This window comes from Felis catus, chromosome D3 (genome assembly GCF_018350175.1).
Source record: "Felis catus isolate Fca126 chromosome D3, F.catus_Fca126_mat1.0, whole genome shotgun sequence".
Classification (NCBI taxonomy): Eukaryota; Metazoa; Chordata; class Mammalia; order Carnivora; family Felidae; genus Felis; species Felis catus.
Genome location: NC_058379.1, coordinates 76,167,601 through 76,181,303, shown reverse-complemented (window position 1 = coordinate 76,181,303; position 13,703 = coordinate 76,167,601). Strand labels below are relative to the sequence as shown.

At 43.9% G+C, this 13,703-nt stretch overlaps 1 protein-coding gene and 2 long non-coding RNA genes across 6 annotated transcripts in view; 2 read left to right on the top strand and 1 right to left on the bottom strand.

Annotated features, from left to right (window-relative positions):
- FECH (ferrochelatase) overlaps positions 1-4,739 on the top strand; it is a 37,453-nt gene extending 32,714 nt beyond the window's left edge. The window contains exons 10-11 of one of the 2 annotated variants that reach the window (XM_006938940.4): positions 2,674-2,733; positions 3,213-4,739. In XM_006938940.4, coding sequence (XP_006939002.1) covers positions 2,674-2,733; positions 3,213-3,347 — 195 coding nt within the window. In that variant the 3' untranslated portion in view covers positions 3,348-4,739. Of the gene's footprint in view, positions 1-18; positions 370-2,673; positions 2,734-3,212 lie in introns of those variants that run through there. The other variant, XM_006938941.4, reaches the window with a different exon arrangement.
- Positions 4,740-8,162: 3,423 nt separating this feature from the next.
- On the bottom strand, positions 8,163-9,399 carry LOC123381450. The gene is made up of 2 exons (XR_006588442.1): positions 8,615-9,399; positions 8,163-8,522 (listed from the first exon to the last, which is right to left on the bottom strand). It is a non-coding gene; the product is annotated as an uncharacterized LOC123381450 (long non-coding RNA).
- A 30-nt stretch (positions 9,400-9,429) lies between these two features.
- Positions 9,430-13,703, top strand: part of LOC109493473 — a 48,090-nt gene continuing 43,816 nt past the window's right edge. For 2 of the 3 annotated variants that reach the window (XR_006588446.1, XR_006588445.1), the window contains exon 1: positions 9,430-10,721. This is a non-coding gene — a long non-coding RNA (uncharacterized LOC109493473). Of the gene's footprint in view, positions 10,722-10,741; positions 11,131-13,703 lie in introns of those variants that run through there. The other variant, XR_006588447.1, reaches the window with a different exon arrangement.

The following is a 13,703-nucleotide window of genomic DNA, read 5'->3' as shown; positions in this document are numbered from 1 at the left end:
GTGCCTTTGTGAACCCAGGTGCCGAGCCGTGACCGGGAGCAACATCATTTTATCTAGTTGGAGACACTGTATATCACCTGCAAGTACTAAAGCTACATTTTCTTAAGACAGAATAATTGGACTTCTCACCAGTTTGGAGGAAAAGAATTGTATTGTGTTAGCATTCCTCTGGGCCTAATAGTGCCCTCTACTTGGGGTTTTACACGGTTTCTTGTTGGATTTTGTCATTTAGGAGAAGACCGTTGAATGAACACTGAGGCAGAGTGTGTTGTAATTTCCTTGACTTCTTTGATACACTCAGCCGTTTGCTACTGTGTTGTGATCAATCTGATTATTGAAATAAAGCCTACCGTCCTTAGTCTCTTATGATGTAAGACGGATGTGAGTTCTCATTCACAGTGGCGACGAACTTACTGTTGCCCCATCTCATGACTTCGGGGGGCCGGCCCGAAACCGGAATCCAGTGTATAGCATTGTTTCTATGGGGACTGTGGAAACTCTGAGACCCCAGAAGCCCTCGCCCGCTGCCCCATCTTCTGCCAGAATTCCCTGCCCTGGTCGTCCCCATGCATGCTCGATGGAGGCCTGGCCTCAGAGGCTACCTCACTCTCTCCGGGACCGAGAATGGGTGGCATGCACGGGACAGGGTGCGAGCGGCTTGGAGAGAGCTTTAGCCGGCACGTAACCCCACGGGGTTCTGTTTATGCACGCTGGTCATCAAATGTTGAGGAAGTTGGAGGGTGTCAGTAGTTCTGATACAGAAATGATGGGAAAGTGGTTGCAGCATTGTCTGTGGACGTCATGTAATGGTGCCTTCTGTATCCCACCGTGACCTTGGCTGGTCGTGAGCTTCCTAAAGAGACTTACGTGCAAATATAGTTTGTACCAGTGTGTTCGGAAAATAAGTTTTTGTATTGCATGATAGTTCACAGTTGTTAACATTACTAAACCGAGATTATTCCTTAGTAATCAAATGGATTATTAGTGATGAATAGATTATCCATAGAATAAAGAAGACCATCTAGCTACAGTTTACTTCATTGTTTTGATGGGAGAATATGCTGTGTTTAAAACAACTTTCTTTAAGGGCGCCTGTCTTTAAGTGGCTCAGTCGGTTAAGCGTCCGACTTCGGCTCAGGTCATGATCTCACGGTCCATGAGTTCGAGCCCCGCGTCAGGCTCTGTGCTGACAGCTCAGAGCCTGGAGCCTGCTTCGGGTTCTGTGTCTCCCTCTCTCTCTGCCCCTCTCCCGTTCATGCTCTGTCTCTCTCTCTCTGTCAAAAATAAATAAACATTAAAAAAAAATTTAAAACAACTTTCTTTAAAAAGTAGTTTGAATTTTTCCCCCAAGATGAAATTACTGCTTATCGATAATAAAAATAGTAAAGAACCCAGACAATTTAGAGGAGCATCACATTGAGAGTAGAGCTCCCTCAGAATCTTACCCCTGAGAGACAGTAGGTTAATATTTTAATAAAATTAAGTCCCCTTTTTTCTCTAAATGTATGTGTACTTTAAGAAAAATGGTATTCTCCTACATGTTTAACAAAAATGGTATTTTATTCATACTGTTTTGTAATCTTTTTTTTTCTTAAAAATATGTTACAGACCCAAGTCAATAAATGTAGTTAGATCTGTATAATTATTTTTAACAAATCCTTGATCAGTATGCGTCAGTATGTTTCCAACTTTGTACTTTCCTAAACTGCTCTGTAATAAACATCATTTCCTTTTTACTTTTCCAATTATTTTCTTAGATAAAATTCCTAGAAATGGAATTTAAATGGTGATAGATATTTTACTGGGTTGCCCTACAGAGTTGTATCCTGTAACTGTCGCATGAACAGTGTTAAAGACCACTGCCAGTGTTGGTTATTCTGCCATTACTGACTTCTACATGAAGTTTTAGAATACAGTCTCTTTTTAAGTTGAGAACTATGTGCTGGCTGATCTCACCTTTTTCCCTTGTCGGTTGAAGTTCACTTAAACGATAAAGCAACAAAAAAGCCATCTGCATTTTAGAAAGAAGATTTTGACTACCTGAGTGAACAATAATTAGATGTTTCTTAATTATTTGGGAGATAATCAACTGGGTATTTGGGGGGAGGGAAGCAAGGATGATAGTGAAACAGTCCTCAGGTTTTATTTTGGATTTTTCTGTGTAAGAATATATTTAAAAACCCAACGCTGCATTGGATCCCATCTAGGTTCACCAGACATTAAATTAATTTACCTCTTTTGGCAATTGGAATCAAAACAGGCATAAAGATTTATTTAATTAAAGCAACATTCTGCTTAGGTAGAGTCTGTAAAAGTACGCATTAGAAAGGTAGATTTAAAAAAAAGAATGGTAAGCAGATTTGAATGACTTGAGAATTCTGTCAAACATAGCTCGAAAACGGTTTGGAAACTAAGCACTTATGGGAAGGTAATAGGGTGGGGGAAGAATAGAAACTGAGAGCAATTTTATGATAACAGAGGTGAAAATCAACATCTGTGTCTGGTCCCGTGGCTGTTTTCATTTCTGAGCAGTCTGGGACCACTTTGGAAGTAGGACTTTAAGTTGTGTATGTATCTATGTCTGTTTACTTTTTTGTAGCGGTTTCTTTAAAAAAAAAAAAAAGGAAAATAAAATGCGTATGTGGTTTTCCCTCTTTTTCCCATTTGATTCAGTGTGGAGTTGAAAACATCAGAAGAGCAGAGTCTCTTAATGGAAATCCATTGTTCTCCAAGGTATCTATACTGTTGCAACCATTTTCGTAGAACATATCGGAGAGTAATCCTCTGAGAAGCTCTTACAGAATATTGGTTTTCTCACATATTAGAACATTTTGAGTTCCAATTAATTACAAAAATAAAATCGAATTCCTTATGCTCTTGCTCCTTTTTCGTTTAGATAGCCCCGATTTTCTTATTTTCTACCCACCTATAACTATGTCTGATTTAAGATCTGCCTTTCAGAGACCAGATTTAGCAGGTGGGGTAAGAGGATTTTCTTCTCTAAAATCTCTATCTTAACTTTTGTCTAAGCCGAGGATCCTTAGGAAACGAAGATGTTATAGAATCCAGTTCAAAGTAGCCATAATTCAGACGAAAAGAAACCCCCAGCCATAGTGATTATCTGGGCAGATGGGAGGGGGAGGGAGGCGCGTGGGGAGAGAGCAGACTTGATGCTTCTGAGGAATCTTTGCTTCTTGTCGCCCGTCTTCCAGGCCCTGGCCGATTTGGTGCTGTCACACATCCAGTCAAACGAGCTGTGCTCCAAGCAGTTGACTCTGAGTTGTCCGCTCTGTGTAAATCCTGTCTGCAGGGAGACTAAATCCTTCTTCACCAGCCAGCAGCTGTGACCCCAGCCAGAGGACCCCGTGGGATTAGGCAAATGCCCAACCCCCAGATACCTCCATTGTGGAGGAGATGTATTCAGAGATCAGGGAAGAAAGTTACATTGGTATCTGTACCGCCTTTGGGCACAAATTGTGTGATTTCTTGAGGAACAGAGTCTGAAATCCTTATTGGGGTTTTCTATTTTTATATCCTAATACAGGAAGCATTTATATCCCCCCTCCCTGGGTAAAGTTACCGGTTTGGAATGTCCACTGGGCTATTTAAAAACTAAGTTTTAAAAATTTATCTTAATAGATGCACACATATTTTAAATACCGATTTGGGGTTTATTGCTCAAAAAACCTGCATGGGTGATTAATGGAGAGTCCCCTCTGCGGGCTGTCAGTGTGAATGAGATCTGTTTACAGTCTTGTGCATATAGTTGTCTTGTTTTTTAAGTGAACAGACTTGACTGAAGGAAATATAATTTGAAAAGGAACTGTTACCTAACCTTTCTCTAAGCCCATGGGTTACAGAAGGCCAGTAATGAGGCAGGATGGTCACCTATAATGGCTGCTTTTTCAGCAATTAATGGTGATGTCCCCATTAACTGGTCATTGTGGTACTTACGTGTGAACCTCACTTTTCTCACCATAAAACCAAATCGCGTACAGATTCCAAAAGTGCGTTAAGATTCCCCAGGCACACAAGGCTAATAAACCTGTAGAAATCCAGCATGGGTCATACTTGCCTGGTGAGGATCTGCAGTGTCACAGGAAAGGGGGCTCTCACTGCTTCCCGTCCCCAAGGACTGTGATGCCGGGAAATACTAACAATGGGCTTCATCTCTAAAGCTGTCCCAGGACCTGGTGAAACTTTACATGGAGCATCTTCTTTATTTTGCTTGAATGCCTTCTTTCTGCCCGTTTGTTTGAAGAATTACTTTATAAAGTCAGCTGTTTTGTAATCTTGAATTCTTTCTTAATTTATAATTTTTACCATGAAAATGACGTAACCCTGCTCTTGGAAATTTGAAAAATAGAGGGAAAAAAATCACTCTAATGCAACAGCAATTAATCATATTCTTCTATCTCATGCCAGTCTTTTCCTGTGGATATTTTTAATGCCATTGTAACCTTGAATTTGTGAGTGAAAAGTTGTTCTAAAAATGTAGAAATAATGTAAGATCAGAATCTGATCTCCTTTACTTGGATTTAAATGGATTAAAAAATCTCTGATGGATCCGTAATGAATTTGTAATGATTACCTTATCTTTCGTCCAAGCTCGAAAACTTTGTTCTTCAAAAGAGCATGTCTTTGATGTTTTTAAAGCCAGTTCATAAAGTGGAAGTATTAGAAGAATCATAGATCTCCTATATTCAGGATTTACTGTGCTAATAAATATTATCACATCATTAAGGTGTTAACTATTTGATTCATGCTCTCTGTTAAATCAAAACTAATGCAAGTTCATTAATAATCAAACTTATTAAATAGGAGGAATTTAGTTTGTAATACAAGGAAAGAAACATGCCATCCATTTTAGTTCATAATTTTCCCACTCTGATAATAGCTCTGAAATTTGAGTAATGTGCTTTTTTTTTTTTTTTTTTTTTTTCAAATTGGTTTTCCTATTGGTAGATTGTGTTTCCAGAGAAAGGTACAAGGCAGAGATAGTTGGCTGTTTCCGTGAGCTCTTGGGGGATTAGCTTCAAGGTAGACTGAGTCCCACAGTGAAGGCAATTCTCTGGGTTAGTGAAGGCGGGTTAGGCTTGCAGCCATTCCCTGTGCTTCAGTCATGCGGAGGGCCTGCTTCAGCCAAATACATATTATTATGGAGATGTTACAGAAAACTGCAGCTCAGGAGCTCTTGCTAGGGTATCTGAAACCCCTCGTTTGCTAAGGAAGCTTCTGAATCAACAGTGACTGGGCTGTCTGGAATAATATCCTTGATTCTGAGGGGGACCAGCCCGGCCTTTGTAGTGACAGACAAAGGGCGAGTTATTGGGATCACTGCCCAGGGCATTTGTTGTCCTGAGGAGTGTTACCTTTGACTGTTCTTAACCAAAGATGGGCGAGGATCATACTCAAGGGGAGCATTTAGTAGGACAAAATCAACGATTGCTCGTGGCAGAGCTAATAGCCTTTGAGAAGGGTTATCCTATTTGCCAACTTTGAAATATACACGTTTGCCCTGGTAATTAGCAGTGAGCTGCTGGCAGCCAGGCAGACCTGGCTTGAACTGATGAATCAGCCCGTACAGGAAACTTGCAGGGTCTGTGACGCTGAGCCGGTTCAGCTTGGCCCGGGTCCTTGTAAGGCCCAGCTCCCTGTATGGACAGCACAGAAGGAAGGAACTCTTCTAAAGGATATGCATTCTGGAACTACTTGCCTTTTTTAAATGAAAAGAAATGTTTGCATTCAAAGAATATTTACTTCATCTCTGGAGAAATGAAACTCAATGTTAAAAGCCCTTTAAATGTGTATCAGTGATGCGGCGGGGGGCGGGGTGGGCACCTGGGTGACTCAGTTGGTAGAGCATCTAACTCTTGTTCTCAGGGTCATGAGTTCAAGCCCCACATGGGAAGTGGAGCCCACTTAAAAAAATGTGTATCGGTGACTTTTTGGTGCTGACTAAATAGTAACTACTCACGACTTCCTGATAGTACCTCAGAGTACACATCCTCGCTCAGTAAATCCATGAACAGTATGTAACATTTCTCTAGGATTCCATTAAATTTTTCTTTGTGACTGGGATTATGTAGACAATGATGGCTATCTAGATATGAAGAGAAAGTGGGTTTTCTCCTCCAAGTCGCCCAAATTAAGCCTGTCAGAAGATGCATTGTATCCACCAAACTAAAGTCATATTAGGTCATTTACATGTTCAGCTGATCTTGAAAATAGGTGTTTTCAAAAAAAAAAAAAAAGAAAGAAAATAGTTTTTTTTTTTCTCTTGATTTCTTTTTGATACACTAATTTGGTGGGATGAGTTCCCTGGAATAAAATGTTGCATTTTTTCCCCCCTCGGTTATCTGTTCTCATAAATTGGGTATTTAATCCAAGAGACTCTAAGGTATGTAAGAGAAGTTGTTTGCTCAGTCAGATGCCGGTGTGTTTATCTAAAATACGTTATTAAATGGGGCACCTGGGTGGCTCAGTCAGTTAAGCCTCCAACTCTTGGTTTCAGCTCAGGTTATGATTTCAGTTTGTGGGTTTGAATTACCCATCCCCCCCCCTCCCCCCCCCCCCCCCCCCCCCCCCCCCCCCCCCCCCCCCCCGCTGTTGGTCTCTGCGCTGACAGTGCAGAGCCTGCTTGGGATTCTCTCTCTCCCTTTCTCTCTGCACCCCCACTCACGCCGTCTCTGGCTTTCTCAAAATAAATAAAGAAAATAATACAATGTTATTAAGCCATGAGGGTGAGCCCACACCAGTGAGTAGGGGCAGCGGTAAGCCTTGCACTGGTACCAAAATATAGGAACATGGGTCTCAGTCCTAGAACTCTGCTGCATTCAGGCCTCCATTCTGGGGGTGGGTGGGCCTGGGAGAAGGGGCCAGCTTCTTAGTACCTTGTCTCTAAGCTCTTAACCTAGCCTGAGAAACCCCTTCCGTCAGAATCCTGAAGATGGCACAGGAACATGCCTCCCAACACTAGATGGAACTAGGAAATTTGTTGAGATGTCACAAGCTGGAAAAGAAAATTCTAAGCTGCTAATAAAACTAGTGCCCTGAATTAAAATCATTCAGTTTAGCAGTCTCAATAGCAAAATGGAGAATCCTCAGAGGAAGACAAAAGCTAACCGTTCCTTTCATTATTTCCAAAAATTATAAAATTAAAGACATTTCATCAAGGTCATGCCCCAGGAAGGCTTTGTAAATATTCTCAGGAGTTTTGTCCTAATTGCCTAATAACTGAGATCCCTTTGTAACAAGTCCCTTCAGTAATTTCCCAGTCCAGGTGGCTTTTTGTGACACATTTCATTTTATGGAAACTAGCATCATGAGGTTTCAGAGTATATACAGCAAATGGATTGAATCTGAATCAAGAAATCTGCATTATGTTTGAATTGTTGCCAGTTAAAATAGGTAATCATGTCATAATTGTGTTGAATGTGCTTACCTAATCAGAATTCCTGGTTAATTCCAGCAGTGGCACCTGAAAACATTTTTCTTTTTTTTGAGAGACAGAGAGAGAGAAGGAGCGAGCATGTGTGTGAGTGAGTGGGGGAGAGGGGCAGAGGGAGAAGGAGAGAGAGAATTTTAAGAAGCCTCCAGATCCAGGGCAGAGCCCAACTCGGGGCTTGATTTCATGACTGTGAGATCATGACCTGAGCCGAAATCAAGAGTCAGACGCTTAATCAAGTGAAGCACCCAGGTGTGCCCCCCTTCTTTTTTGGGCTGGATTTCTTCCAGATGGACAGTTAAGTGGTATGACTATTATCTGCTCTTTCTTAAAAGTTGTGCCTCTTTTCAAAATCTAGTATTTTGGAAAGGATAAAGTGTGCTGAGCTATATCGCCCCGAGCTGAGTACTGGTGGGTACTGAAGAGAAATAGGGTGATGTCATCAATATTTGCCGAACGACACTAATATGACCTGTAGTAGCAGGTGATACTCTCTAGTGGGACCACTGCTCCCTGCATGAGATGAGTCTTTGAAGAGCTCTTGGTAGGGTGGCCGGGGGTGGGGGGTGTGTGTGGGGGGGTAGATGCCCTCTAGAGAACACATTCATAACTGTGGGTCCCAGGGGAGGAAGTAAGCCTTTTGCTGTTGCTGTGGGAATCTTATTAAGCCTTTCTGTGGGGAGAAGGAAGGGACAACAAATGCAGCCTGTGATAATCAGTTTCTTACAATATACTTTGATGGCACGGACTTAGTTGTTTTTAGCTGAAATCATTAGCTTCCATTTTTAGTATAACAAACTACTGGCTAAATTAGGCTACCGTAAGCCATTAAGATGGATGTCGGAATTAAAAACATTTTTGGAAAAAAGCCTGGTTGGAGCCTTTGTTATAAGCCCTGGGGCAGGAATCGGGTTCTGTTTCTGGTGTCTTGATAGCTGTCACTCTGACGTTCCCAGCATACACTCGGCCTCCTGTTCCTGAGATGGGAGCACACAGGCCCACTTTCCTCCTTCTGGTCAAAGCTTTACTTTCTTGACATTTTAAGGAATAATGGATTTTATGCTGAGAATAAATTCTGTCAAAAAGGAAAGTAACAAATACTCAAAATTCATCACTTCTCAATTATTTTACTACATTTTCTTATCTTTGTTGTAGCAGTGACTTAACGTTTATTGTGCCTGTAGGTTGGAAATACCACAGAATGGTGTGTTACTGTGCCTCTTTCCAAGTCGGTTCGGTGACATCATGGCAGCTTGCCCTTGGCTGTGATAGGGCTATTTACACTGTAGAAATCAGCAAATACTGTACGTTGGGACTTGACTCATTGTTTTGTTGATTATCTAGACTTAAGAAAGTGATGGAAAAAATATTAATAATGCCGATATAAGTTGTCATCTCTAGCCTTTACATTGCAAATAGCACAAAGACCTGAAATAGGCTTCCATTATTTGAAAACTATTATCCAATGTATCCAAGTGAAGTTTCGACACCCAGAGGAGTTGTTTGACATTTGTATTACTCATTAAAAAAAAATCAACATTCATGTCAGAACCATACGTGTTGACCCATTGCAACCATAGACTGGCTACAGATGCAAGAGCTTGGTAAAAATCAACAAAGGATTTCTTTGAGGATCAATTGGCTATATGGAGTTTAAAGAGTATTGTGTATTTGATTATTATTTGTGTAAAGTGTGTCTTCTTTTATACTGGTAAAATGTACAATAAACACACACTCCACACACAGATGCATCGGTTGTTTTTTTCCGAGAGCTCGTTGGGGACTGTTTACCACACTGGTGCCTAAGGGGGAATTTTCTGGAATCCTGGAAATGGTACATGTGGACTGCATACTGGGGTTGTTCTTCAGATTCACTACATATGGAGGCAAGTCTCTCCATCACTGTCTATTCAGAGTGTCGGCCACCCCGTGGTGAGTAGGTATTTCAATCTTTTTAGTAAGATTCCAATCCTCTCCGGCAAACCCCCCATGAGCCTGTCGTACTCACAAAACCCCTGAACCGTGCACGTGTGACTCTCCCGATCAGTTCCGGCCAGAGGCCGGGATGGGGCCTAACGAGGAGGCCTTCGTTCTGCCTCTCGCCTCACTGGGCCCCAGAGAATGGTCTCGAGTGAGGACCCCACGCCGCAGCTGGCCCTCGTTCGGGGAACAGGAGCTTCCTTAAGATCGGCAGCAGCTCCCTGAGCGCCTGCTCCTGTTTAGTGAGGGTGCTTGCTCGTTGCTTCACGTCCATTCCTCGGGGAGCCTGAGCCTCATGATGTCCGTGACGGCCACAGACAACGAGGTGGCGCGCCCTGTGCAGAGCTGGCCCCCCCGACGGCCGCCCGGTGGCCTCGCCCCAGGATGACCATCAGATCCTCATGGGTCCGCTTTTTCCTGAAGGAAAGTGGTCTTAGGGCTGGGCTCTGCAGACAAGGATTTTTCTTTCATTGGTGTCTTTCTTATGTCAAGCCTGTGGCAGAAGAGAGAAAACTGCGGCAAGCGGTGAATTCTAACCTCTTCCTGTGCCTCAGAACTTGACCGGAATAGAGACAACCTGCAGCCACTTCACCCTTCTGTGCTTCTGAGATGCTTTCTTTTGTTCCCGGCCCCGTGTGAACCTTTGCCGCAATCCCCTTGATCCTCTGGAGCTAGGGAGAGCTTCAAGGTTTTCCTCCTGATCGCTCCCATATCCCCCTCAAGGCCAAGTACGCGGATGGGCCGTGGTGGCGCTAGACCGCAGTAAGGAACGCCTTCCCTTCCGGACTCCTCGAGAACACGCGCGCACGCCTGACTGCGGCTGCGCAACGTGACGTAGCGTTCCGAGGGCCTGTGGCGGCTCGGTTGCGGCCACTTCTCAAAGACATTTAAATGTATCCCCCCCCCCCCCCGACTAAAGACCTGCGCCAGGGAATGTCCCTGCCTGTTACTTCTGTCCACCTTAGCACCATCTGGACCGAGGGGTCTCCTGCCCAGGCCTCACTTCCAGCCGGGTTGTCCACAAGCGCAGAGAAAGCAGACATTGTTCACGCAGCGGAGGGGGCCCGGGGACCTGGAGACAGAGCCGTGGCCGACAAACCGCCGGGTCCCTCAGAGGGCCGCCCCGAGGGAAGTCTCAGGGACCAGGACCCAGGAGCCGTCTGACCCAGACCCGGCGCCCTCTCGGGGAGCTGGCCACTCTGCTGGTTTCAACCGTGAAGTTTAGAAATAAAAGTGCGCTAGATGGCCTTGCTTGGACTTTGAAGGAGCCACAGCAAACTTAAGTGGCCTCAAGGTGAGTGGAGAGGAGGCAGATTGGCAAGGCGTTGTGAATATGGAACCGGTTCTCTGAATAATGCGTCACCATTTCAAAAGAGCGTTCACGTCCTGCTTTGGTGGAAGCAGGTGTGATCGTGTTTAAAGCAGGGGTCTGGGGAGCTGGACTTGACTGCAGTGCGTGCATTTCTACTTCTGAGAGCCTGCAGTGCTGAGCTGGTGACGGTGCAACTCCTGGCTCTCTGCGCGGACAAAAAAAAAAAGCCCTGATTTACACTGTTTGCCGCTTCCGGTCGTGTAAATACTCCCACCACCGCAGATCCCGGGCTACCTGTGTGATGTCACTGATGGCAGGCACGGGAAGAGACGCCCACGACTGGCTTTCCTAAGCGGGTAGGAGCCAGCTCCGTGGCACTGCTCTAATCCGGGTCAGAGATTTTGCTTCGTGGGTGTTCTGGAATGTTGCCCCGCCCCCTCCCTTCCTGCCCTGAGCAGAGCGGAATCCTGGAGAACCTGAGTCCTGGGGGGCAGCGGGTGGTGGCTGGGGGGGACCCAAGGAGGTAGGCGGCGGACGGCTTTGAGAGCCCCGGATGCAGCCGATGGCACAGGGCTCCCCTCGGTGGTCGCGGAGGGCTTGGAGGAAAGGGCCTGTGGGCCGTGGCCAGGGGCAGCCAGCACAGGCTCCACACAGGCCTGGGTGCTGCCTGCCCGAGAGCTGAGGATGGGCCCTGGCTTCTTGGTACCTTTCTCTTTCATTTTTGTGTATGTGTTTCAAAATCTCCGGAATTCCAAAACATCTTCTCTGACCACCCGAGAATGTTGCCCTGAGGGTCAGCTGAGACGATGTGGCAAATCTACATCATAGACTAGAGAGGGCTTTGTATGTGTAGTGGGCTATTAGTAAGCTTATTAACATCTATGAATATTTGGGCATAGTACCAGGCCATAATTAAAAAAAATAATTTTCTTGGGGTGCCTGGTTGGCTCAGTCGGTTGAGGTTCTAACTCTTGATTTCGGCTCAGGTTCCTTGATTCCAGGCTCCTGGGATGGAGTCCTGCTTAAGCCCTGCCCAAGATTCCCATTCATTCATTCATTCATTCATTCATTCATTCATTCTCTCTGTCTCCCCCTCCCCCCCACTCCCTGTCTGCCCCTCTTCCCTGCTTGTTGTCTCTTTCTCTAAAAAATATTTTTCTTACTAGAAATTATAAAAAATTAGGGGGGGGTTGGCACCTGGTGGGTGGCTTAGACGGTTAAGCATCCAACTTCAGCTCAGGTCATGATCTCACAGTTTGTGAATTCCAGCCCCATGTGGGGGCTCCAGCTCAGAGCCTGGAGTCTGCTTTGGATTCTGTGTCTCCCTCTCTCTGCCTCTCCCCCACTCACACTCTTTGTCTCTCTCTCAACAATACATATTAAAAAAAAATTTTTTTAAGAAATTATAAAAAATCAGAAAGTAAGAGAAATAAAATGAAGAAAAAAAGTCACCGATAATCATACTTTGATAAATTTCATCACATACTTTATGCATATATATGTATTACCTACCATAAATTTGTAAAAATATTCATTCATAGTGTTCCTATTTTTCTATTGCTTACCAAATACTATCTCCTAGACATATTTTCTTTGTAAATACATCTTTTACAACATAGTTTTAAATTCTTTTTTTTTTATTTTTGAGAGAGAGAGAGAGAGAGAGAGAGTGAGCAGGAGAGGGGCAGAGAGACAGGGAGAGGGAGAATCCCAAGCAGGTTCCACGCTGTCAGCATGGAGCTCATCTTGGGGCTTGAACTCCCCAACAGTGAGATCATGACCTGAGCCAAAACCAAGAGTCAGGGGCTTAAAACTGACTGAGCCACCCAGGCATCCCTACAACATAGTTTTAAATGGCCACACAATATTATATTGTATGGATATATTGTAATTTTTTTTACCACCTCTCCATTATTGGAACTTTTTCTTATTAATTTTTTTTTTAATTTTAGAGAAGGGGGGAGAGGGGCAGAGAGAGAATCTCAAGCGGGTCCCACACTGTCAGTGCAGAGCCTGACATGGGGCTCGATCTCATGAACTGTGATATTATTGACCTGAGCTGAAATCAAGAGTCAGAATCAGGCGTTCAACCAACTGAGCAACCCAGATGCCCCAGAACTTTTTATTTTAATTTCTTTTTTCAAAATTATTTTCAATGTTTATTTATTTTGAGAGAGAGAGAGAGAGAGAGAGAGAGAGAGAGGCAGAGCATGAGTGGGATACGGGCAGAGAGAGAGGGAGACATAGAATCTGAAGCAGGCTCCAGGCTCCGAGCTGTCAGAACAGAGCCTGATGCGGGACTCGAACCCACAAACCATGAGATCAAGACCTGAGCTGAAGTCAGACGATTACCCAACTGAGCCACCCAGGTGCCCCTATTTTAATTTCTTACTTAAATATGATTAACATCTTTGTAGACAAAGTCTTTGGACATAGCCTCTGTTACTTCCATGAGAAAAATTCCTAGCAGTATATTTTCTGAATCAAAGGATATTTTTGCAGATTAAAAAAAAAAAAAAGGATTCAATGAGATCACATGCACAACATATTTGATACAGTGCAGTGCTCAGGGTGTGTGTGTGTGTGTGTGTGTGTGTGTGTGTGTGTGTGTGTAAAGCCCAATAAATGACAGCTATCATTGTGTTATTCATTTGATTGGCAGACTATTGCTTTATTGCTCTCAGTGGTAACTTTATTCTAGGAGGTGGACTTTTACTGTGTTGTTTTTCGGGAGGATATTTTGAAGAGAGTGTGATGGCAGAATGGATATCATCCTAGAAATTCAGAGCAATCACAGAGCCTCCAGGAATCAGGGATCAATTCTCTAGTCCTGCCTTTGATGTTCCTTGTTGCATTTACTTTTGGTCACTTGCCCTGAGAAGGTCACGGGTATAGGGAGAAGAGACAGACTATAAAGCTGTCAATCCTTATTCATCAATAACTTTGCAAAGAGTTTGAATGTTG